The following is a 27180-nucleotide window of genomic DNA, read 5'->3' on the forward strand; positions in this document are numbered from 1 at the left end:
TACACACATAATGTATAGTCCAACATATTTTCCACACATAATGTATAGTCTGAAATATTTTTTGCACACATAATGTGTAGTCTGAAATATTTTTTTTCCACACATAAACAGTCCGACATATTTATTCCACACACAATGTATAATCCAACACTTTTTTCCACACATAATGTATAATCCCACATTTTTTTCCACACATAGTATATAATCCGACATATTTTTTCCCACACTTAATGTATAGTCCCACATATTTTTCACACCATGTATAATCCCACATCATTTTTTCTCCACACAATGTATAGTGACCTATTTGTTTTCCACACATAAAGTATAATCCCACTTATTTTTTCCCCCACACATAATGTATAGTCCGACATATTTTTTCCCCACACACAATGTATAGTCCAACATATTATTTTCCACACATGATGTACAGTCCCACATATTTTTTCAACACAAAATAAATCCGACATATTATTTTCCACACACAATGTATAATCCGACATTTTTTTTCCACACGTAATGTATAATCCACATATTTTTCCACACACAGCGTAGTCCGACATATTTTTTTCCGCACAATGTATAGTCTGAATTTTTTTATCCCACACATAATTTGTGTAGTCTGAAATATTTTTCCCACACAATGTATAGTCCAACATATTTTCCACGCATAATGTGTACCGTATTTTCCGCACCATAAGCCGCCCTGGGTTATAAGCCGCGCCTTCAATGAACGGCATATTTCAAAACTTTGTCCACCTATAAGCCGCCCCGTGTTATAAGCCGCATCTAACTGCGCTAAAGGAATGTCAAAAAAAACAGTCAGATAGGTCAGTCAAACTTTAATAATATATTAAAAACCAGCGTGATGTGGGCGCGCATGGAGTCGTATATCAACATGGACGGAGCTGCGTGAAAAAAGCCACTCGGCCTCTTCGCGTAAACTTACCTTAACCACTCGCTCATCTTTTCTTCATCCATCCATCCCTTCGAGTTAGCTTTTATGATGACGCCGGCTGGAAAGGTCTCTTTTGGCAAGGTCTTCCTTTTGAATATCACCATGGGTGGAAGTTTCTGGCCATTAGCATGGCAAGCTAGAACCACAGTGAAGGATGACTTCTCATTCCCTGTGGTGCGAATATTCACCGTACGTGCTCCCGTTGTATCCACAGTGCGGTTCACAGGAATATCAAAAGTCAGTGGAACCTCGTCCATGTTGATAATGTTCTCTGGCCGGATCTTTTTTTCAGCTATCTTGTTTTTACAATATGCACGGAAAGTAGCCAGCTTTTCTTGAAAGTCTTTCGGCAGTTGCTGTGAAATAGTAGTCCGTGTGCAGATGGAGAGATTGTGTCTTTTCATGAACCGGAAACCTGTCGCTTAGTAGGAGCCATTTTGTGGTCTTTACAGATGTAAACACACAAAGGAAATGAAACGTAATATCCGCGCGCTTCTTCTTCTTCTTCTACGCGGGCGGGTGGTTGCTTACAGTAGAAGAAGAAGCGCTTCCTGTTCTATGGGGGCGGGTGCTTACCTTGGCGGTTGCTTGCGTAGAAGAAGAAGCACTTCCTCTTCTACGGGGAAAAAAGATGGCGGCTGTTTACCGTAGTTGCGAGACCGAAACTTTATGAAAATGAATCTTAATATTAATCCATATATAAAGCGCACCGGGTTATAAGCCGCACTGTCAGCTTTTGAGTAAATTTGTGGTCTTTAGGTGCGGCTAATAGTGCGGAAAATACGGTAGTCTGAAATATTTTTTTCCACGCATAATCTATAGTCCCACATAATTTTTCCCACACATAGTATATAATCCAACATATTTTTTCCACACATAATTTATAATCCCACATTTTTTCCCACACATAGTATATAATACAACATATTCTTTCCACACATAATGTATAATCCCACATTTTTTCCCACACATAGTATATAATCCAACATTTTTTTTCCACACATAATGTATAATCCCACATTGTTTTCCACACATAGTATATAATACAACATTTTTTTTTCACACACAATGTGTAGTCTGACAAATTTTTCTCCCATGCTTAATGTATAGTCCCACATAATTTTCACACAATGTATAATCCCACATTATTTTTTCCACACATAATATATAATCTGACACATTTTTTCCCACACATAATGTATAGTCTGACGTATTTTTTCCCCACACTTATTGTATATTCCCACATATTTTTCACACAATGTATAATTCCACATCATTTTTTCCACACACAATGTATAGTGACCTATTTGTTTTCCACACATAATGTATAATCCCATTTATTCTTTTCCACACATAATGTATAGTCCGACATATTTTTTCCACACATAGTGTATAGTCTGACATTTTTCCCCCCACACAAAATGTATAGTCTGACGTATTTTCCCCCTACATATGATGTATAATACGACATATTTTTTTCAACACATAATAAATAATCCAACATATTTTCCCCCACCCACATATTTTTTTTCCGCACACAATGTGTAGTCTGAAATATTTTTTTCCCACACATAATGTATAATCCAAAATGTTTTCCCCACACATAATGTATAGCCTGACATACATTTTTTCCCACACATAATTTATAATCCCACATATTTTTTCCCACACAATATATAATCCCATGTATTTTTTCCACACATAACGTGTAGTCTGAAATATCTTTTTCCCCACACAATAAATAGCCCGACATATTTTTTCCACACATAATGTATAATCCAACATTTTTTTCCACACATAATATATAATCCAACATATTTTTTCCACACACAATGTATACCGGTACTCTGACGTATTTTTTCCCACACTTAACGTAATCCCACATTTTTTTCACACAATGTATAATCCCACATATTTTTTTCCAAACACAATGTATAGTCCGACATATTTGTTTTCCACACATAATGTATAATCCCACTTATTTTTTTCCGCACATAATGTATAGTCCGACATATTTTTTTCACACAATGTATAGTCTGACGTATTTTTTCCACACATAGTGTATAGTCCGACATTTTTTTTTCACACATAATGTATAGTCTGACGTATTTTTTTCAACACATAATAAATAGTCTGACATATTTTTTCCACACACAATGTATAATCCCACATTATTTTTCCACACACAATGTATAGTGACATATTTGTTTTCCACACATTATGTATAATACCACATATTTGTTTTCCACACGAAGTATATAATCCGACATATTTTTTCCACACATAATGTATAGTCTGATGTATTTTTCCTCCACACTTAACGTATAGTCCCACGGATTTTTCAGACAATGTATAATCCCATTTATTTTTTCCCACACATGATGTATAGTCTGGCATATTTTTTCTCCACACATAATGTACAGTGTTCATATTTTTTTCCACACACAATGTATTATCCGACTTTTTTTCATGCACAATGTATAATCTGACATATTTTTTGCACACAATGTATAATGTGATTTATTCCCCCACACACAATGTATAGTCTGATTTCAGACATGACTGTTTTTGTGACATGATCATACATCGTAACAAACGTTATACTGTTTGTCATATCCTAGAAACATACAGAGTACCGTACTAATATTCAACATATGTGCCTTTTCCTTCTGCAGAGCCCCAAAGCATCATGATTGGACGAGAAGTCTTTGTGAGTTCTGATCGCTTGACTCAGTTAAAAACTAGAAAATGTTTTTAAGCCCATGTTTCTTTTAGGATGAGGAGTGTGTGAATTTTGTACCGCCTCCCATGGAGCTCCCCACTATGACGCCATCACCGGCCCCTCCCACTGGAGTGGTGTCCACTGCTGCAGAGGCAACAAACAGGAAAGACAAAGGTATATTTGTACTGCTGGTTTTATGAAACTTGTTAAAAATACTGTTTGATTTAATAGTATGTTTACATTTTTCGTATTCTTGTCCCAGGAACGCCGCCCGCCTTGGACCCCGCCAGCTTCTGGAGAAGCTGCAATGTCGCAGGATGCACGCAAGCCATCTTTGTGGATTTAATCATGGAAATCAGCAACATCTCCACCAGGATCCAATCCCACCAGGCCAGCCAGGAAGGTGAGCAAAGCATTCTCCACACACACAAAAAACAACTTCCGACTGGACTCACATGTCTTCTGCTGACTCTGCAGATTATGACACTGCCCTGAAAGTCATGATGGCTTCTGGGAAACTTCCACAGCTGGTGAAAAAACAGCAGAACGGTGAGTCAAAGTATTTAAGATTGAGGTTGTTTCAAAGATTTGCTCTGGTATTTTTTTTTTTTAACCTAAATTTAAAGGAACTTTGTTTGGTTTTGACAGCATTGAGGGGTAAACAAATAGAGCTGCAAAGGTCACTGGAAGCCATGCAGGAAGTGGAGTCAGCGCTGAGGAGATGACATCACATTTTATTGTCTATTATATTCATTTTAAAACCTATTTACTCTTTGTACTCTTAAGTGTTTTATTCCACAAGATGTGAGGTAGTCATTTTGTCAGTGCGAGGTATAAAGATGTCTGACTTAACGATACTTTGTAAATACAAAACTTTTTATTACATTTTCATTTTAAAAATGTTAAACTGTCACATTGTTCTACATGATTCATGATAAAGCCTCAATCAAACTTTTTTTTGTGCTATTTTCTGCATCATGAAAAGACATGTTTATGTTAAAGCTTGTGAATATAAAGACTGGAATGCAAGTGTGACAGCAGTAGTGTAGATGAATGTATCAGTGTCCCTAAAACAAGGTTCAGGTGCAGTGTTCCAGCCACATGTCCAAGACTGTAACAAACTCAATGTGTTAACCCGAAAGCAACTGTAAGCGCTAAAAATAATGAGGAAATTCTCTTAGTGCAATCTGTTGGCCTCCAGGTGGCGCCACTAACTCTTTAAGAGAATAAAAGTGCAAAACTTTCAGTCACTTGGTCAACATTCAAATCTTTCGAATGTGTCCCTGAATGCATCAATCATTTTTGGCTCAGTTGTTGAAGGCGCCGTAGCGACTCGCTCGACAAATGAAGTCTTTGAGCAGCTTTCCATCAATCTGCCAAAAAGAAGCCGTCTGCGTCACCTGGGTCAGGTGGTTCACGCAGAACCTGAAGCAGAAGTCCTCCAAGTCCTGAATCAAACAAAATAAAACAGGTGAGGATTAAAGATGGGTGGATCGTTACGGGATGGAAGGAGGCCCGACCTCGGCGTCGTAGCGCACGGCGGCGGACAGCAGGGTGAAGGCGTTCTCCACCGTGATGCCTCTCTTGATGACGTGCTGGCACAGACGCTTCAGGCGGTTCTCGCAGTAGGAAGTGGCCAAGTCCAGCAGGCCGATGGCGTCCTCGGGAGGAAGCTCCACCTCGTCCGTGTACAGGAACTCCAGGAAGGAACGATACACCGGGAAGGAGAACTGATCGACCTCAATCACCTCCTTGGCATCTTCATTCCAGTGAGACTGGAACATGGAGCGGAAGTGTTCACACCTGGGTCACACACAGGATGGCCATTTGATAGGGATCTCGATACATGAGTTACGATTCAATTCACTAACAATACTTTTCAAAACATTACGATTCGGTGCAGATGAATAAGCTTTGCATGATGAAAAGAAAATTAAATGTATCATGTCGGAACAATGTTGTGTATTTTTTTAAACAGGCGGTGCTTGCATTATTATGAGAATACCGTATATATACAAGTCGCACTGGAGTATAAGTCGCATTTTTGGGGGAAATTTATTGGATAAAAGCCAACACCAAGAATAGACATTTGAAAGGCAATTTAAAATAAATAAAGAATAGTGAACTGAACGTAATATGAGGCATAAATAAGCAACTGAGAACGTGCCTGGTATGTTAACGTAACATATTATGGTAAGAGTCATTCAAATAACTATAACATATAGAACATGCTATACGTTTACCAAACAATCTGTCACTCCTAATCGCTAAATCCCATGAAATCTTATACGTCTAGTCTCTTACGTGAATGAGCTAAATAATATTATTTGATATTTTACGCTAATGTGTTAATTATTTCACACATAAGTCGCTCCTGAGTATAAGTCGCACCCCCGGCCGGCCAAACTATGAAAAAAACTGCAACTTATAGTCCGAAAATTACGGTATATCAACTTCAAGGCATTCCAATCCATAAACTTAAAGAAAAGCTAGCAGGTATTTGCTGTTTGTTTAGGTAGCAACAATTAAATAGAGAAAATCAAACTGCATCAAGTGGAGGTGTTAAAACATCACAATAACACAAGTGCAAGTTACAATTAATTACCACCAAGTAAACTAAACAGCAGCTTTAGTGGAGAAGCTCAAACACTTTAATATTTCCAATGCGCTAAAAAAATACATTCGTCATCGCGTCTTTTGTATTTATTGTAAACGATAGGCAACATTCCAAAAAAAGAGCAGTTCCCCTTTAAGTGGCGTTCACTTTTGAGAATAAATTGTGTTACTTTTGTGTGATGTTCCTTTTTATTTGTAACTATTCCAAACAGATTTGTAATGTGTATGCAGCGGCTGCTGAAAGGAATGTCACAGCGTGTCATAATTAAGACGATCAGCTGGATAAAAACATATCGGAAGCAGTATCATGAGTCGAGAATCTTCACGGACCAGAAGGACCGACCCAATTAGAAACCGGTACTAAAACATACCAGTACCGGTACTTGGTATACATCCCTAATGAACAGTGTAGTAGCTGGTGTGATTACTTCTCAGAGTTGTGGCGGGAAGTCTTTCAAATCAGTTATCATTAGCATCACTAGGCTTGAGGGTCTTGATGTCATCACAACAGGTGAGTGCTCAGATTACCGTAGTTGTGCTGCTTGGCAAACATTTAAGAATGGCCATACTTTTATCCAACTGACCGTTCTTTAAAAAAAAAAAGAAGAATCCAAACGTTAACCACTAGAGGTGAGGCAAATAATACATTTTTAGATGCATCGCAAATTGGACATGGCTGATTATAAAATCTATTAGTAAAGTTTAATAATCGATTTAATTATGGTAAATAATTTAATGCAGACCGTTTCTAAAATGTGTCTGGCTGCAATGAGCTACCTCACCCACAGATTTGACCAGCTTCTTTATTTTAGGGCACTTATGTTCCAGTTTTGCGGACATGTCAATTACCGTATTTTCCGCACTATAAGGCGCACCTAAAACCTCCAATTTTCTCAAAAGCTGACAGTGCGCCTTATAAACCGGTGCGCCTTATATATGGACCAATATTGAGCCGCAACAGATCTCGCAACTACGGGATGCATAACGTAACCCCAGTCTCTACTGTAGCGCCTTATAATGCGGTGTGCCTTATATATGAACAAAGTTTTAAAATAGGCCATTCATTGAAGGTGCGCCTTATAATCCGGAAAATACGGTACTTTAATAAATGTATTGGGAAATAATTTCACGGTTTCTTACTGTTTTGAAAGTTGCAAGCAATAAACTCTTATTTAGTGAAAAAAAAACCTATGTAAAAGTGCATCAATATACATAAGTTAAAGATGCATCAATAAATGATTTTTAATCCAATCGTGAGGCGCCCAAAGACTCCCACCTCTATTAAAGACACTTTAGATGTCTTTAAACTCCTTCAGTGATGTCTGCCATGTTGCTCTGACTTCAGTCACTAACGTAAACAGTACTCTCGTATAGGGCGTATACTCTATATATCGCGGGTTTGTCTCTGTGCGATATAGAAAACGACTATATCGTGATATTCGAGTATACGTTCTCACGCAGTTGCTTTTAGCTGCGGGCATTACACTACAGGCGTTTCCCACTCTTTGCTGTCTCTCCTTCTCACAGAGACTTAAAACAAGCGCACCTTCTTACACACGTCACGTGAGCAACGTCACACGCTCCCACGGAGCAGAGAGGTAGCGACATGGTAACATTAGCTCTGATGCTGGCGGAGCGGTGCGAGTGGTAATACGAGAGAGAGAAGGTGCGAATCTGGTAACATAAATGGAGGAAGAATTAATTCCCATTGGCAGTGGTTTGGCTTCAAGCGGGAATGTGTTGAACATTTATGCGGCAAAAGCGTTGCTACAAAAAGTAGCAGCACTGCTAATTTGTAGCACCAGTTGAAAAGTCACCCGCTAGAGAATGAAGAGTGCTTCAAACTCTGCATGTCAACATCTCCGGCCAGTGCCACACCAACAAAATGCCGAAGCAACTACAGTATTTCCACATCAACACCGTATGACATATACTATTTGATATGCAGCTCATTTTTATGTGACACTTATTGAAATATCTTGTGTGACATCATGCACAAAAGTGCACTTTATTTGTTTTAAACTATTGTAGTGGCATTCTGTACAAAAAGTGCACTTTAATTTAGTGTTGTTTTGATTTGTCATCTTAGTGACATCATGCACAAAAGTGCACTAATAGCTTGTTTTAAAATGTCTCTGACAATCTTGCACTTTCTGTTTGGAAATGACATGAATGTTTGTGCCACTGCTTAATAACTGTTTAATTACGGTAATACAGTTTTGGTAAATTGACTGGTAGTTGTGATTTCCCTCTCTGCATTAAAGTTTAAAAGTAGCATATATTAATGCAGTATGAAGAAGAATGTTTTAATGTAGACACATAGAATCATCATACTGCTGTGATTATATGCATCAAGTGTTCATTCAAGACTAAGGCAAAATATGGAGATATATATCGTGTATCGTGACATGGCTTAAAAATATCGAGATATTAATAAAAGGCCATATCGCCCAGCCCTACTCTCGTATTACGTCATCACAGAAATCGTGCAAGGTTGGAGCGGTTATATTTCGTAGTCCATCTACAAGCAACTGATTCATGATTTTCCAACCGGACATCGATCGATCCATACTATGTATATACTCTGCCAAATTATGTATTCATATCTCTAAAGTTAAAACCGGCTATGGGTTTGAACCGAATCACAGACCAATGTTTACACCCCTAATATATACACTCTTGAAAACTTTCTCTACCTGATCTTGAGGATTGCTTTGTGGACGTAGATGTACTTCCCATCCACACAGAACTTGAGGTCGGCCGTCTCTGGGTTGTCGAACTCTTTCTTCAGAGACTGAGCCACCGTCAGGAAGTCATCATACTCTTTTTAAGAAGGTACACACACACACACACACACACACACACACACACACACACACACACGCACGCACGCACGCACGCACGCACACACACACACGCACACACACACACACACACACACACGCACACACACACGCACACACACACGCACACAAGCTTAGTTAGAACAGCTTTTATTCCCTTTTTTTATTTATTTACCAACATTGATTTTCCAACAGCATTGTTTCCACCGATGGGAAACAGTCCAGTACAGATGATATAATGTACATTTTAGAGCAGTGGTTCTCAAACTTTTTTCACCAAGTGCCACCTCAGACAAAACTTAGCTCTCCAAGTACCGCCATAGTGACCAATATTAAAAGTAGGCCTAAGTATTCATTTAAAAAGGAGAGCTTTTATTTACCAAGTACAGTATCTTTAATATGTTGGCCACTACAACATTACACACAGTTTGAACAGTAACACTGTGTTTGAATATAAGAAAATAAAACACTGTACTAAGATCAGGTGATTCTTTGGCGCTCCTACATACTACAGTTTGAGAATCACTTTTTTGAACAATACACTTTAGTTCCTAGTCTCCCAATAGTGACAACTGTCCACCAAGCAATCAACAGACTGCATTGTTTATTTTTCTTCCACACCATTAAAGGACCAGTAGAGTAGAGTGAAAAAACAAGTTGACTGTTTATGCTGAATTGTTTCATTGTATCCATTAAACCATATCAACTGTATTTACTAATTATGTGAAGTAGGTGTAGAAAAAAACAACTGATTTTTGAATGCATTGCGATTCCCTGTAATGTTTGTCTGATCTTGAATGGGATTGTGCTGAAAATCTTAATTTCCCCTCAGAGATTAATAAAGTACTTCTGATTCTGATTGTGATATTTGTAACGATTCGTAAACAGTTCATAAAATCAAATTTTTTTAAAATGTTTTTTTGTTTTTTTAATCGGTCCTGTCCAGCCACTCAGGCAAATCATATTATTGATGCAGATGTACTTTAGAAAAGAGAAGTGTTGGATACTTCTCTTGTTGCCTTATTTGTTTTTGACTTCATTCAATGTTTGGGTAGAATGTTATTAAAGAAAACCAGTTTTCTTTTGAGTAACATAAAAAGTCATCAGAGCTGTTTATCTAGTTTATGGAGGAATGTAGTTAATCATAGAACTGACATCCTATGTTATTAAAAAAAAAAGTATTAATTTTGAATTGAGATTCGTTTTGAATCGAAAATTGGTTCTTAATCGGATCGTGTGGTGCCTAAAGATTCGCAAAATATCCGTCTAAATATCACGAAACGCCACAATTTCAGACAGCCGTTTTAAATATTCCGCACCGAATGTCTTTGGCAACAATACTCCATTTACATATCGTGACCTGAGTATTAACGATAAGAGTTGTTATAACGCAGACAAAGGCATTGATAACAGAGAGCTCACTAGCTTATGCTGCAAAGTTGTTTTACATTATAAATCATGGCTCTCGTCGCGATATTAAGAGGATTTAGCCATGAATCTAGAAATTGTTCATCTGTGACATTCAATGTATACAAGACAGTGTCTGTAGACAGCAACTTTTCCTTTTAACGCTTCGTGTGGATTATGATTGGCTTGCTCATTATCCCTGAAAATGGCTGTGGAATCTCATTGGGATTGATTCTATTTTGATCATCAAAACAGATACATATGATGACAGCTTGTGTTTCCACTCTACTGGTACTTTAATGTACGAGTCGGTACCAAAGTAGAAGGTTGCCAAAACGTGGAACTAAGGATTGATATATTTTGAAAATGTAGACAATGAAGATTCTAAACTCCTGTTTCCATGCCAGTGTTGAACAACAGAATAATACTAGCGGTCGGTCAGGTGTAATCTGGGTGTCATTCGCTCATTCATTTTTTTTTTTTATTTTAAATTCAAAAAATTTGTTTTTTTTTCCATTTTTGTTTCGAGACCTAAAACAAAAACAATTTTATTTGGACAAATTCTACAACGTGCATGCAAAGAACTCAAAAATTGTTTCTCATTTGGTAACTCTATCCTGTAGCCACGCCCCCTGGGTAATATACCGTATTTTTCGGACTGTAAGTCAAGGTTTTTTTCATAGTTTGGCCGTGGGTGCGACGTATACTCCGGAGCGACTTATGTGTGAAATTATTAACACATTATTGTAAAATATCAAATAATATTATTTATCTCATTCACGTGAGCGACGAAGAAAATGTCCGCAATCGTCACACACACGTCAGCAATCGTCACTCACACGCCAACCAATAAGGCGGGTCATGGCAGAAGTGCATTGTGCTATATGCTATACGCTACTGCCGGAGCTATTAAAATAGATCACAGCAACATTGGCGGTAACTTATATGGCCCCGAAAAGGAAATCATATACTGCAGATTACAAGCTGGACGTAGTGAAACATGCAGCAGAAAACGGTGATCAAGCAGCAGAAAGAAAGGACGCTAGCGGCGCATACCAGGAGCGACACCGAGGAGGAAGATTTCATCGGATTTAGCGATCGGGAGTGACAGATTGTTTGGTAAACGTATAGCATGTTCTATATGTTATAGTTATTTGAATGACTCTTACCATGATGTGTTGCGTTAACATACCAGGCACGTTCTCAGTTGATTATTTATGCCTTATATAACGTACACTTATTCAGCCTGTTGTTCACTATTCTTTATTTATTTTAAATTGCCTTTCAGATGTCTATTCTTGGTGTTGGCTTTTATCAAATAAATTTCCCCCAAATATGCGACTTATACTCCAGTGCGACGTATATATGTTTTTTTCCTTCTTTATTGTGCTTTTTCGGCCGGTGCGACTTATACTCCGGAGCGACTTATAGTCCGAAAAATGCGGTACTTAAGATATTGTGCCCTGTGTTTATAATCTGTCACATTAAAAATATACCTTCTTGCTGGCTACTAATAACTACTCTAGTAAAGAGTTTCTCACTTTTGTTTCACCAAGTAGCACCTCAGAAAACACTTGGCTATCCAGGTAACCACCATGATGACCAACATTGTGGTAGGCCTAAATATTCATTCAAAACAAGGCAGATATTTTATTTAACAAGTAAATATAATATGTTGGGCCGCTGTAACATTACACACAGTTTGAACAGTAACACTGTGTTTGAATATTTAATAAAGTGATTCTTTGGCATTACACAGTTTGAGAATCACTGCTCGAGAACTACAACTGCTTCGGAACTAAGTGTTCAGATTGTGATTAGCAGCAAAGTAAACAGCTGCCAACGTTGTGGCTCAGAGAGTGAACGGAAAAGATTACAAGTACGCAAGCGAGCTGGTTAGCTTGTTTCAGTGCTCCCGATCGTCTTGCTACTCAGTGCGGCGTTTGGGCAAGAGGAAGAGCGTGGCTGAGGCCAGCGTTCAACCGATTTGTTTTGAATTGCATTTTTTTTAGATTTCTTTAAAAAAAAGTGATATTTTGATAAGGAAATTAATGTTTAAACAAGCGGATTTCCGTGTTTTTGCCGAAATTTTACATGCCTGTAAATAATCAATATTTGGACATTTGTCCACGATTGATTAAATAATCTAAAAATGTATTGTTTCCCAGCCCTAAACTTCCCTGATGGTTACAGTGGAGTGCCGCACAACATTTTGACTGCAATGCTTTTTTTGGACGTATTAGAGACGCTGACGTGGTCTTTGCGTCTCTGTCTGGACTGGAGCCTGCAGTGCCTCAGACTGGGAGTCTCTGCAGAGTGGTGATGACGGCGGAAAAGATCATCAGGACTCCTCTTCCTCCTATCCGAGAGATCGCAAAAAGCCGCTGCCTGACCATGGCTCAGAAAATCTGCAGAGACTCCTTCCACCCCCACAAAGGACTGTTTTCACTGCTGGACTCTAGAAAGAGGTTCCGCAGCCTCCGTAGCAGAACCTCTAGGTTCTGTAACAGCTTCTTCCCTCAGGCCATAAGAGTCTTGAACGCATCATAATAATCCCCTCAATTCCCCCCAAAAACGGATTAACTCGCTAGAATATAAAGACAATATAACAGACCTGAGCAAATTAAGGCCCGGGGGCCACATGCAGCCCGTTAAGCTTTTCAATCTGGCCCGCCGGATATTCCCAAATAATTTTTTTTAGACCTTTAAGATGGAAACTGTAGCTGCCATTATGATGTGCAGTGATGTTTTCAAATGACCATAAGTCTTGAACTATACAAAGTATTTCAATGGTTGGAATCTGCGCTTTTGCATATTTTAGTGACTAGCGTTGTCCCGATGTCAATATTATTTCGATACTTTTCGATACTTTTCTAAATAAAGGGGACCGGAAAACATTGCATTATTGGCTTTATTTTAACAAAAAATCTTAGGGTGTGGCGGACCGCTACCTTTCAGAGGCGGTATGGTACCGAATATGATTCAATAGTATCGCGGTACTATACTAATACCCGTATACCGTACAACCCTACTAGTGACTATGGTAATCTACGTCACAGCAGCTCAGAAGAGGCACCAAGCAGTGTGGGAAGGGGGCGTTTCCACAGAGTGTTTCCAGAGCGGCCATCCTGAAATGAGAGTGCCAGGGACAGACGCAGACGGAGATTTTTACAAGAAAGTTCTAAAGCTTAGTGATGTATCAGATGTATTAGATTGTAGATGTTTTTGTTTTTTTACCCTTCGCGTTCATATTTCGCTGTGTTTGTTGCATTTTTGTTGTATTTGGCTTGATTGTAAAATATGTGGATGGAGAGGGGTGTGACGTTCATATGTTCTCAATGTTCAGGGTTTTATCGTTCATAGAAAAATTTAAAATTCCATTCCGCATTCGATCAGACTTTATTGTGAAGTTTTATATTAGTTTTCCTAAAAATAGATATACCAGCCCCCAGACCCATTTTTTTCTCTAAATTTGGCCGCCCGAGTCAAAATAATTGCTCAGGCCTGCAATATAACAATCATCCATAAACGTGGATGCATATGCAAAAGTGCAATATATTTATCTGTACAGTAACCTATTTATTCATTATTGCTATTTTATCCTGCACTACAACGAGCTAATGCAAAGACATTTCATTCTTATCTGTACTGTAAAGTTCAAATTTGAATGACAATAAAAAGGAAGTCTAAGTCTCTAAGTCTTACCCATGGACAGAGGCCTCCACATCACAGAGGGCGTGGCGAAGCAGGCGAAGACGTCGTCGGTGCAGGTGAAGTGTGTGAGGTGAGGCACTAGTATGGACTGACCCCTGCACTGCCCCCACATGTACACCTGGCCGGTCTGGGTCTTGGCGGCCGACGTGTGCGTGGAGTGGCAGGCGGCTACTTCCACGATCCTGCCCGAGAAACCAAGTTAAGCATCAGCGGTGACGCGTTGATGAGAGGAAGAGTGCGGGAACTTGCCGGGACCTTTCTTTGTCAGCCATGATCTCGATCGGGCTGAGCTGGTTGCTCTTGTTCCCGGTGCCCAGCTGTCCGTACGTGTTGGCGCCCCAGGCGTACACGAAGCCTTCGTCGGTCAGAGCCAAAGAATGTGCGTAACCACACACGATCTGCAGGTGAAAGTGACATGACACCTGTGACACCTGTGCCATGTCGTCACAGAAGAATGGCTGTAGTCACCTGTTGCACACACAGACCCATCAGACCAATCAGTTGACACGGAGTCAGCTGGTTCCCGTTATTTCCTAGTCCCAGCTGTCCATTGCCGTTGTAACCCCAACCGAACACCTGTTGACAAAATGTCAGAGTGACTGTTTTCCAAGGTTTGAGCAGCGAGAAGAATGACGGCCGTCACCTCTCCGTTGTCCACCACTGCCATGGATGAAGTCTGTCCACAGACAATGCTGACGGCTATCTTGTTCTGGAGGAGGCTGGAGACTCGGCGTGGGTGAGGCTGGTTGGCGGTGGAACCGGAACCTACTTGACCGCAGTTGTTGTAACCCCACGCGTACACCTAGCAGGCAGACGCACGAACAGGAAGGAGTGAGTAAGAACTGTCCTAAATCAAATCAAATCAACTTTATTTATAAAGCACATTTAAAATTTACCACAGGGATAGCCAAAGTGCTGTACAATGGGCAGGTTAAAAGATAAGAGAACCGAGCAAACACAACACAACACAAACAGAGCACGGTATTTAGTTTCTGCCATATTACTGTGTTAATAATGCTTGTGTTGCTTTCATATGCGTATTTAATTTCTACTGGAGGTACATGAAAGTTATCTACAATAATGTTTCTTCGTGGTAAGAAATGTTCATACCGTGACATTCCTAACCACAACTAATAAAAGCCATTTGACATACTGTAACCCTGTAATATGCCTCTCACACTTATTGTGTAAGTACTACAAAGCCTGGGTATATAACCCATTTATTTCACGATAAATGAAAATTAACTCAATAACTTTGCCAGCATCGATAAATTGAAACGTCTGCGTGTTTTTTTCTTCATCCGTCGTTTTCAAACAAGGTACAAGAGGGTTCGCTTTGTGCATCGCTCTCAACACCTGAGCGCTTATTCAATAGTAGAATGAAATGGAGTGAACCCTCTTGTCAGTCATCCACAATCTTTGTCTCAGTGGGCGGAGGCGGGGCCGCTAGTTTACACACACAAGACGCACGGACAGAGTCTCTCTACTCACTATAGAAGCACCATGGGTTAAAATTAGGTGGAAATTATGATTGCAAAAGCTAAAAGTTTGGAGTGGGAATATTCCAGTTTCAGACTTTATGAGAGGGATGAATTAACCAGTATCCAAAATTGTTGGAAAGTAATGACGACAACAAAAAAACACCCAACAGTTATTTCAACGAGGGGAAAAAACTACTCTTCAAGATGTTCAATATTTATTACAGTGCAATGTTTGCTAACAGATTGAGAGTCCATTTTATTTGTATGTATTTTTTTTATAGTTGTTTTCATGTTAGCAATTAAGCTAGCTAGCACTAGCTTGCTTCTCAGGTAAATAAGCAGTGTCACCGGTCCGACAGTTTATCCAAGTGTTATCAATCACTGTTTTACGATCATTTAAATTTAAAACGGTAATACAAACCGTGGGAGTTTTAACCTGGTTTATCATTACAACCCTTATTCTCCATTGACATGGGAATGTGATTGTAAAGTAGCGATAGATCAATTTATATTCCTAAGATTCAAGGACATTGATGTGTGCTCAGCAAGTTTGCCTTTCGGAAGATACAGTAGGTATTGATCCAAAATCGTTTTATGGGGAAATCGATTGATGTTATTGATACTAGAAAAAGGGAATTTTGTATTTAAAAATGACTTTATATGAAGCTTAGCATTTTCAATGATAACGACGTTATTAAAGTCTGTGTCCGTCTGTGGCGTCATCAAAACAAAAATGGCGGGTAGCAACGGTGTCCGAGAAAGGTCATAACAAATGCAAACGACAATACCATTAATTACAACACAAAAACTGCAGGATGGCAAAAGCCACAACAAATACAAACAACACAAGACAATAATAAAGGACGCTACCGACACAACGAAAGTGGCACCGGAGCAAGTTACGGCGACGCACCGACTTCCGGAACACAAAGAGAAGTCAATTCATCAGAAACAAATAAATACATACTCGAATAAATAAAAACTCCCCTGGTATACACCATCTTTGATGACATAATGTACATGTATAATGTCTTCTTTTGCATCCGGCCTTTACTTGGCTTGGTTGTCTGTCATTGTTTTACGTTCTATTTGTACTACAGGTAGGGTTATCCTGATACCGGTGCCAAAATGTATTTTAATACTTGAAAATAAAAATAAATAAATAAAAGGGACTACAAACAATGTCAAATATTGGCGTTATTTTACCATTTTAAAAAAAATCTGAAAGTTTCCTATTGCAATCAAAGAACAATTTTGTCATTAAATAACACAGTGAACATACTAGACAACATATCTTTTAGTAGTAAGTAAGCGAACAAAGACTCCTAATTTGGCTCCTGATGTATGCAGTGACATATTGTGTCATTTCCCATTCAATTATTTTGTCAAAATTATGAGGGACAAGCAGTCAAAAATGGATGAGTTATTAATCTGTTTGTTCATTTACTGTTAATATCTGGTTATTTTCTGTTTTAACATGTTCCATCAACACTTCTGTTAAAATGTAATAAGCACTTATTATTTTGTTGTTTGGATACTTTACATAAATTTTGGGTGGTACTACAAATTTGGCTTTGGAGTCGATACCAAGCAGTTACAGGATAATACATTAGTCATAATTGAAGTCCTGTGTCCAGAGACATATTACTTGGGTTTATAAACAATAAAAATAAAATATTTTGTAATAACAAAAAATATTGATGTAATCATTGTATTATCGACTATATTGCGGCTCTTGCACCTAATATCATTACAGTCAATATTTCAATAGAGCCACCCATTTGTTTACATTCAGGAGCGCTAGCTTGTCAACAGCGGTTGTGTCGTGAAGCATGTTTAGTTGTTCCTCGTCCTGCAGGGATGATATTTGTAAGAGACATAGTTTTTTGTTGCCTTGGGGGTGATGATTAGTTATTTAGAAGTAGTTAAAACACTGCGGACTTCAACAGCTTTTAAACACCGCTTTCAGAGTGGTGTTGCAGTGTATATAACGTCCCCATTGCTGTTAGTTTTGATGCCAAAATACATCTATTCTCCCTCTTCTGTCTACACACTGCTTCTGCTTGCAAGTGAGGAGTGTATTGACTTGCGACATGTGCCTGTGCTCGTATGACAAACAATGTCACCACAGCGTGCTATTATGTCCATGAAAAAAATGTATCTGTTATTTTTCAAAGACATTATACCGGTAGTACCTTTTTTAATTCATCAGTACCGCAGTACTTCAGTACCGGTATACAGGTCAATCCTAACTAACAGGATCAGAATTTAGTCTATTTTTTTAATTTATAATATATTCCTACTAAAACTACACTATTTATATCCTTCTATTCAAATGATTATGTACATAATATCCTTCTTGTCAGACTCATTGTTTGAAATCTGGGACCTCAGGTACTAGATTTTGCGCCATCTCATGTGTGCTGGTATGACAACAAAGTTCATAGAATCTTATATGTCTCATGCATGTGTATCCAGGAGACTATATTTATATTAGAACAGGAAGTAACAGTGCTTACCTCTCCAGTGTTGGTGAGAGCCATGGAGTGGTGGGAACCACAAGCCACCTGAGTGACCTTCTTATTGAGCAAGTTGGCTGACACGAGCACCGGCGCCACCCCTTGGTTGGTGTTCCCATTGCCCAGCTGGCAGTAGCCATTGTGTCCCCAGGCGAATAGTTCTCCGTCTGAATCACCGGAATATTCATTAAAAGTCATGTGATGGAACTTTTGTGTTTGTTTGGCGGTCATACCCTCAGTGACCAGCAGGACGTGCGGGCCGCTGCCGTAGCTCATGTTGACCACCTTCTTGCCGCTTAGGAAGTCCAGCTTCTTTGGGACGATGGTGCTCTTGCAGTCTCCAGTGCCTAGGCAGTTACTGCAGTTGAGCCCAAACACATACACCTGCAGGGCAAGGTTAATACATGAGGACACGGCCAACAAATATTCCTTTTAATTAAAAGGGGAACTGTACTTTTTTTTTGGAATGTTGCCTATTGTTCACAATCAATCAAAGTTTATTTATATAGCCCTAAATCATGAGTGTCTCAAAGGGCTGCACAAGCCACTTTGATCAAAATCATTATGAGAGACCAGAGCACATGTCTTTTTCTTTCAGGATTTTAAAGATGATAAAAAATGCTTGCTAGATGCGGCTAAAACAACTTAAAAACCTTCCATTAATGTTTTATATACCACACTGCAAATCTATTTATGATGTAGTAACAGACATGTTCGTAACAATATGTAATATGTACAATATTTACTGTATTTTGATCATTTTAATCATTGCCGGAACTAGTTCTCAGGCGCATTTATTTCCGTTTACATAGCAGAGTCCTTCCGACTTCTGGCAACAACGCGTGTCCTACTTCTGTAAACAAGGCGTGTGTGTGTTCTAATCATGACAGACTTGGTAACAAACAACAAAGACCACTATTTTAGGACAAATGAGGATTCACACCCTTATCTTTTTTAAACTAAATATACGGAGGATGAACTGCTGCTTATAGAAGCAAGCACGAAGAGGCTGAAACGTTGGAGCAGACGGAAGCCGAGAAATTAATGGAGTGCACAAATCAACTGTAAACGTCCCCGGCCAGCTGTCCATCGAGTGAGTCACTATACGGTTGATCATGATACATGCAAGACATCACTGTACAGTACTGTACATACGCTATCTGGCTAGCTTTGTACAAACAAAACATGAAATGTGGGCTAATACTTTACACTGTAGTATGATTGTTCATGGTTTTCGGTCAGTACAGATTGGTGTCTTATCACATTGTGTTGTGCATTACAAACTCAAAACATGTTTCGTGTTGACGTACAAGCTAGCTTTATCTCTTTCCGTAGTTAGCTTTTACGGCTAATACCGTAGCACACCAATGTTTTAGTACGCTAGAAAAAGAGTTCCTCAGGGTTCGCTCTTACAATAAGAATGTCGCTACAGCTTGGTTATTATACAGGCTATTGAACATAAATGAAGTATAGTTGACATGTCTTTATGTATTTTTAAAGTGATTTAGAGGTAGAATTGATTGCTCCTATTAGCTGCATTGCTCGCCACCAAGAATAAGCCGATTTTTTTGTTAGAAAGATGAGGGGAAAAAAACCTTTTGTCTTCTTGTCCCTCATGATTGTGAACGATAGGCAAAATTCCCAAAAACGTGCAGTTCCGCTTTAACTGCAGACTTTCCTATTGTTGCTTGTTTATCTACAACAGCAAATAACTGCCAGCGACTATAATTAGATTGAAAACATTTCAAATAACTCCACAACATGGCAGTATCTGCATTTGAGGTGTCAGGAGCGGTCAGCACCCAACACCTTGCTCTACCTCTGCACGCACTTCCCCTAGATTTCCAATATACCTGTGGAGATGGGGCCGATATGACGTCATTACATATTTGCATAACCGGCGTTAACACATATATTTTCTTTAAAAAGGCTTAAAAATGTTATACATTTAAAAACAAATCTGTGTTATATAAATTGAATTTGTTCTCACATAAAACAACTATTTTTAAGGTGTGGCGGCTTTTACTGTATTTCAATCAATTACATGTAGAGGAAACCCTGGATGGCATGAAACTTGGGTCTACAATGTACTCATCAGTGGCATTAATGCTGACTGAGCACTTTGCTCCTTGGTGCTATTACAACAAGGGTGTCAAAGTCAAGGCCCGCTAGCCAGATCCGGCCCGCGAATGAATTATCTATGGCCCCCCGGATGATATTTGATTACGGTAGTATTAGAACCGGCCCGCAGGCCACAGACGCCTGCTGCTGTTTTGCAAGCACCAATACTCCATCAGTGTTGGTCCCAGGGATCCCATCAAGTGATAAAAATGGGATCCCACAGTACATTTTTGGGGTCCCACTTTTTTGTAACCATTTTGAAAACAAATGATAAATGTATGCATTATCCTGGTATATCTCACAGTCTATATTGTGTTTTGGAAAAAGCTTGTCAAAAATGTAACTTACCGGTAATTCATTAAAAAAAAATAACAAAACAAAACACTTTTTATGCATTGTAAATCTGTTCAGTTATAAACATTCATTCACTGTCTTCTTTCCTTCATGGATCTTAACTTTACTGCTGCCGTTATTTTTGTCTATATTTTTATTGTAATATTTCCAGAATGTGTTTGTTCTATTTTTGGCCAAAGTAAGACAAAAACCAATCTGAAGTTGTCTCCATTTTTTTGTTTTAATGCCATGATTTTAATAGTCCGGCCCGCGTGTGCACAGATTTTCCTCCATGCGGCCCCTGAGCTAAAATGAGTTTGACAACCCTGTATTACAACATTGGTTCTGTTGTTGCAGTATTTACAATGTACTTGTTGATAAATGACTATGTGACTACTAAGGTACTATTCTTTCCACGTTCTCATGCAGTCCAAATCCTGATTAAAGTTAAACAGTCCAAATCCTTATTAAAGTTAAACATTCAATGAAAATGACGTAAACAACTGTCTTTCTCTTTGCACCTTAGCAAAGTACACCCCTCGGGTACCATTCTAACACTAATGGTATTTTTATTTACTACCTTTTATAATTAATGTTGCAAGTTATTCTGCTACTTTGTTACCTCGTCATCCCTGGTGATGTAGATGGCCTCGTTGGCGGACGCTCCAAACACAAACGCTTTCCATACAGAGGTCAACTCCTGGGGCGCCATCAAGCTGAAGAGGGGCCATTTGGTGACGTCCACCATTTTAAGTTCTTACGAGCTGGCGGTGGGAGAGGGAGAGTGGGACGACGGGCAGACAGACCCTCAAAACCAAGTCAAGTGGTGGTGGAGGTAGTGAAGGCTGCCGGTGCTGCAACATGAACATGTGTGTAAATTTTAACATTAAACAAGCTTCACACACACGCACAAAACACCAGATTAGTACAAACAAAAAAGTGCATGCCGACCTCGTGACCTCGCTAAAGAGATTAGCATTTTGGATCATGTGGCTTAGCAGAACAATCTGGAGTCACTTTTAGATTTTGCTCCGGAATTCTTCCCTCCATTGTAAACTTCAGCTTTACAGATGCCATGCCTGCTTTGTAGTAGGGGTGTAACAGTTCGTTTTGACAATGATTTGATAGAATTCAAGGATACCATCAATTTTTTTCCAGCAATACGATCCGAAACGATTCAGTGAGGTAAAATAATTTAGTAACTTTTTAGCAAAATAAATTCAAGCAGTGTGACTGAGATAAATTCTGAATACTGGACACTGCATGTGAAATTTCCTATATCCCGGTTATTTCTTGTAAGGGAATTAGGTATAAATTACTTATGGGTACAAACAAGCAAGTAAACAAAAATTAATGGCCAATGCATTCACATCTTATTTGAAAAAAGGGCAACCAACACTTTAGGTCAGGGGTGTCAAATTCATTTTAGATCGGGGGCCACATGGAGAAAAATCTGGATTGGTAAAATCACGGCACAATAACTTAAAAATAAAGACAACATCAGATTGTTTTCTTTGTTTGGAAATAGAACAAGCACATTCTGAATCTGTACAAATCATAATGTTGTTGGGTTTGTTTTTTTTACACTTACTTGTTGTGGTTAATAGTAATCTATCTTTATTTGTCTTTATTTATATTTTCTGAATAAATTATGTGATAATGCTCATCAGTCAACTCATTGGTGTTATTTTTCAATCTATCAAGATACAAAAATAATATCAAAATCAAATTACAGGATGTTATTTATGTAGTTTGCTCATTTTCCTCGACTGGTGCATTAACATCCTGTGGTTTATTTTTTTTACATATGTAGCATCATCTACAAAGATACAAAGAATTGCTATTGCGACATCCAGTGGACACATTTAGAACAGCAGTTTTTATAATTCAAAAATTTCGGCTCATTTTTATACTTGGCAAACTCAACCTGCGGGCCGGATAAAACCTGTTCGCGGGCCTGATCGTACGTTTGACACCCCTGCTTTAGGTTGAATTAACAAGAGGAAACCTTTTCTGCTCACATTTTCAACATTCAACAAATGTTCCATAAAAGTACAGTAACCAACAAGTAGTAGGTAGACTTACCTGCTACTTCTAAAATAATACAATATGAATATAAAAAATAAAAAAAATGTAACCAACACCTGTTCAGGTTGAATTAACAGTAGGTTTACCTGCCGCTTTTACTGTTGTTTTTTTGACAGAGAAAATACAAATACAAAATAAAATAATATAAAAACTTAAATGCAACCAAATCTTTTCAGGTTAAATGAGCAGTGGTTGGACCTGCTACTACCTTCATTTTAATAAACAACTACGATAGCAGAGAAAAGTCACAACAAATGCAAACGCCACAACAAAACGGCGGTTGGAAGAGTGGCCGTGCCAGCAACCTGAGAGTTCCTGGTTCGATTCCCAGCTTCTACCAACCTAGTCACGTCCGTTGTGTCCTTGAGCAAGACACTTCACCCTTGCCCCTGATGGGTGGTGGTTAGGGCCTTGCATGGCAGCTCCCGCCATCAGTGTGTGAATGTGTGTGTGAATGTGGAAATAGTGTCAAAGCGCTTTGAGTACCTTGAAAGTAGAAAAGCGCTATAAAAGTATAACCCGTTTAAAATAACTTAAAGCCATAACACAAAAACTATTAGCCAAAACACGACAATGCAAAGACGGGAACGGAAGTGACGGCGGACAAGTTTTGGCCACTCCCCGACTTCCTGAGACAGAGAGTTGAAAGCGGTGTAATAAACGAAGTAGGAAAAATAAGTGAAGTGTGACCACTTTTTCAGTCATAAGTAACTTTTTTTAATGCATTTGTTGTGACCTTTCTCAGCCACTGTAGCTATCTGCTATTATTGTTTTGGCAACTGAGGGCGATAACGCCACAGACGGGTGGACAGACTTGAGTAACGTTTAACGTTAAATAGTGTTAAACTTCATATAAAGTCGTGCTGTTCTTAAACCCAATGTTTTCCTTTTTCTACTATCGGTAAAATCGACCTATTTCAATTTAAAACGAAGTTGGATCGATATTGGGCAGCATAACTCAGTTGTTGGGGGGCTGTGCCAGCAACTTGAGCGTTCCAGGTTCGATCACTGCTTCTGCCAACCTAGTCACTGCCATCGTGTCCTTGGGCAAGACACTTTACCCACCTGCTCCCAGTGCCACCCACACTGGTTTAAAAATGGGGTTTCACAAAGTAAAGTGCTTTGAGTCACTAGAGAAAAGCGTTATATAAATATAATTCAATTCAATTCAATTCAATATTCAATGCCCATCTTCCCAAGAGCAAACTTGCCAAGCACAGATCAATGTGCCAGTAGTCGAATCTCAGGAATATAAATCGATATATCGATTAATCGTTACACCCTTACTTTGAAGGCTAAGCACATTGCTATTATGTTCATAATTTATCTGGTTAAAGTGATCATTTCTTTTACGATATTTATCAAACGGCGGGCAACTCATTTGAGGAAATGTTGTACAGTGCAATGTAGCTGACATTTTGATGGCTTAAATAAGAGCTAGTCTGCATCAAACATTTATCAGGAGCATTTAACCGTTCTAAATGACGTCATCATCGCGTTGACGCTTACCGGAAGCAGGCTCGGTAGCTAGCTAGAAAATAGCTAGTAGCTCCAAAGAGAGGACGTACATTCTGCTTCTACGGATTATAAAAACAACGTTTTACACGTCTATACTGTTGGCACGCCATAATAAGAGTTGGCTGACAAATGGCGGTCACTGTTACATAACAAACATGGGACAATGGCCTTAAAACAACAATGTGGCACCGAGTACTTGCTGGAAAGTGGCGGCTAAGCTAGTTTGCGAGCCAGCTTCAAATCGTATTTTTGACGTGTTTTGGCCATACTCACCGCTCTTAATTGTTGAGGATCAATTGTCGCGGCTCAGGTCAACCTGCCATATTCACCGGGATTCAACAATAAGTCAGGTTTACGCCGCGGAAAAGAAAGTTAACATCGCTATCTTCATTAAGCACCGCTCAGGAGGCGGAAGTGACGTAACTCGAGATGTGACGTTCAAGAACGAATCGAGAGTAACAAGCTGCTCTTTGAAGTGACCGATGGGCGCCGACTCGCCAAGCGTACGCACGCGCCAGATAGCGCAGTACAATTTTATATTTACATCTTTATTATGTCCTCAACTTTATATGTACCTTTTTAATCCATTTTATTATTACTTATTGTTTTTTTGTGGAGTTCAAATGATTTTAGGTGAGGGGAAAGCTTAAGATAGTGATGTCACTATCAAACAAAGCCCCACATTATGAAATGATTACAATGAAAACATTTTTAAAAAATCCCAATAATATAGTAATTTTGTTGGAAATTAAAAGTATTCGGATCCACGTCTAAATATTTTACTTATACCGGTGATTGTTTTCATGAAAAATAAACATTACAAAATGTTATAATGATGAGCCAGTCTTTTGAACAGATCCTCGTAAAGAACGAATCCTGAACATCCGGTCGTCTGGGGGAAAAAAGGTGCTTCTTCATAAAGAAAATGCAACCAGTTGCGCAATCCAATAGTAAACATAAGTAACATAATTTTCAGAAAAAAATTTGAAACAAATCCTGGAACAAGTGTTTTCTTGTAGTTTATATTATCATTAATATATGAGCATGTCAAAATACTTACTGTTGACATTCAGTTCGTCACCATACAGCGGGGGGTCAGCAACCCGCGGCTCTTTAGTGCCGCCCTAGTGGCTCCCTGGAGCATTTTTAATAAAAGATTGAACATGGAAAAAGATGGGGGGAAAATATATTTTTTTGTTTTAGTATGTTTTTTGTTTGAGGACAAACATGACACAAACCTTCCCAATTGTTAGAAAGTCCACTGTTTAATATGTTTGTGTGTACGGTATGCTTCACTAATGAGAGTATTTGGTGAACATCGTTTTGTCCTACTAATTTCGGCGGTTCTTGAACTCACCATAGTGTGGACTGTGGCAACAGTTTTTTTACATGTAAAATCTTCCACTCCTTTGTCTCATTTTGTCCTTAAAACTTTCTTGCTGTGCGAGAATCCACAAAAGTGAGCTTTGTTGATGTTATTGACTTGTCGGAGTGCTAATCAGGCATATTTGGTCAGTGCATGACTGCATTGCTAACATGCTATTTAGGCTATCTATGTACATATTGCATCATTATGCCTCATGTGTAGGTATATTACAGCTCATTTAATATCCTTTACTTTTGTCCTCTTTGTATATAACTTAGTTTTGCATGTCTCATGACACATTATTTGTATGTAATATTGGCTGCATTTCAGATTGTTTCAGTTGTTTGTGTGTCATGTTGTTCCAGACCACAGCAAACATTACCTAGCTTGCCAAAGATTGTAATAAATCTATTAAAAGACGACAGCCTGCCGTTTCCTTTCATTTAGACACTCACATCTATACCTTTGGCCATTAAAAGCCAGTAATTCCCGGGACTTATGTCACCTTCTGAGTAGCCTCTGATTTACTAATGGTTTCTAATGTTGTAAAAATGTGTAGAATAAATATTACATTTCAACATTTCTGTCAACAAAGATTTGCTTCAGTCTGCGACACCTAGTCATTTTGATAGTAGGCTATTATAGCTAATATAGACACGTCATGTACTCATTATAAGACTTATATAAGGCTTTTAATTGTTTGCGGCTTCAGACAGATTTGTATTTTTGGTTAATTGTGGCTCTTTCAAGGTTTTGGGTTGCTGACCCCTGCCATACAGTATATAGACCAGTGATTCTCACATTGTGGTACGCGTGCCACTTCATCCAGTGGTACGCCAAATAATCACTTAAATATTCAAACACAGTGTTACCGTTCAAATTGTGTGTAATGTGTTAAATATACTTTTTAAATAAAACCTCTGTCTTGTTTTAAATCATTAATTTTGGGTCCGTTACTGTACTTTAATGTTGGTCATTATGGTGGTACGTGGAAAGCCCAGTGCTTTCTGAGGTGGTACTTAAGTTTGATAACCACTGGACTGGTATAGACAAACAACCAGGTTTAGGTTAATCAAGTTTCATATCATTTTTGTTTCGGTTTGTTTCCTGGTATGTAAAAGAAATGCTAAAAAATAACCACAATATAAATATTGTTTACCTTAATTTTTGTTTGAGGAAACATTTAGCATTGATGCGTATGAGTGCGTGTGCTCAGTAGCGTTCTTATGGGTAGCTAATTCCCCCAGAACACCAGCTCCCTTCAAATAGCTATGTTGGCCAATTTGGATTCAACATTAAGAAAAAAGTCACATTTATGATGTCAAATTTACAATGGAAAAAAAAAATCTTGACTGTTTTATTAGTGCTTCTATTCCAATGTTGGCCTTGTTATCTTGTTTTGGTGATTTGTGTTAACACTCTGTCAGTGTGTCGTTTAATCATTAATTAACACACAGAGACAAATAACAGCCGGAGACAAGAAAAACAAGCTAC

At 38.7% G+C, this 27180-nt stretch overlaps 2 protein-coding genes across 7 annotated transcripts in view; one reads left to right on the forward strand and one right to left on the reverse strand.

Annotated features, from left to right (window-relative positions):
- The window catches only part of phf11 (PHD finger protein 11), a 26282-nt gene extending 12134 nt beyond the window's left edge, over window positions 1-14148 (forward strand). For 4 of the 5 annotated variants that reach the window (XM_072914503.1, XM_072914505.1, XM_072914504.1 and 1 more), the window contains exons 6-10: window positions 3634-3668; window positions 3734-3854; window positions 3943-4083; window positions 4158-4229; window positions 12790-14148. In XM_072914503.1, the coding sequence (XP_072770604.1) occupies window positions 3634-3668; window positions 3734-3854; window positions 3943-4083; window positions 4158-4229; window positions 12790-12869 (449 nt within the window). In that variant the 3' untranslated portion in view covers window positions 12870-14148. Of the gene's footprint in view, window positions 1-3633; window positions 3669-3733; window positions 3855-3942; window positions 4084-4157; window positions 4230-4328; window positions 4903-12789 lie in introns of those variants that run through there. The other variant, XM_072914506.1, reaches the window with a different exon arrangement.
- On the reverse strand, window positions 4971-24748 carry rcbtb1 (regulator of chromosome condensation (RCC1) and BTB (POZ) domain containing protein 1). Of its 2 annotated transcripts, none has more exons than XM_061971010.1 (11): window positions 24594-24748; window positions 21337-21568; window positions 18494-18644; window positions 18261-18427; window positions 14904-15062; window positions 14729-14836; window positions 14516-14658; window positions 14252-14442; window positions 8993-9119; window positions 5201-5483; window positions 4971-5128 (listed from the first exon to the last, which is right to left on the reverse strand). In XM_061971010.1, exons 2-11 carry the CDS (start codon window positions 21460-21462, stop codon window positions 4988-4990), a joined length of 1596 nt encoding a protein of 531 aa, XP_061826994.1. In that variant the 5' UTR covers window positions 21463-21568; window positions 24594-24748; the 3' UTR covers window positions 4971-4987. The 2 variants fall into 2 exon arrangements, with proteins under 2 accessions (XP_061826994.1, XP_061826993.1); XM_061971009.1 differs by having other exon boundaries at window positions 14510-14658.
- Window positions 24749-27180: the final 2432 nt, after the last annotated feature.

The sequence above is a fragment of the Nerophis lumbriciformis genome, linkage group LG13 (genome assembly GCF_033978685.3).
Source record: "Nerophis lumbriciformis linkage group LG13, RoL_Nlum_v2.1, whole genome shotgun sequence".
NCBI lineage: Eukaryota > Metazoa > Chordata > Actinopteri > Syngnathiformes > Syngnathidae > Nerophis > Nerophis lumbriciformis.

Bases quoted from the DNA above. Each gene is read 5' to 3' on its own strand.
- rcbtb1 (XM_061971009.1), bottom strand. From the start codon at position 21,462: ATGGTGGACGTCACCAAATGGCCCCTCTTCAGCTTGATGGCGCCCCAG. The intron at 5,484-8,992 runs GTAGAGAAAGTT...TGTGTGACCCAG, and splicing joins AAAGCAATCCTCAAGATCAG to GTGTGAACACTTCCGCTCCA. The intron at 5,129-5,200 runs GTCGGGCCTCCT...TGTTTGATTCAG, and splicing joins CCGTGCGCTACGACGCCGAG to GACTTGGAGGACTTCTGCTT.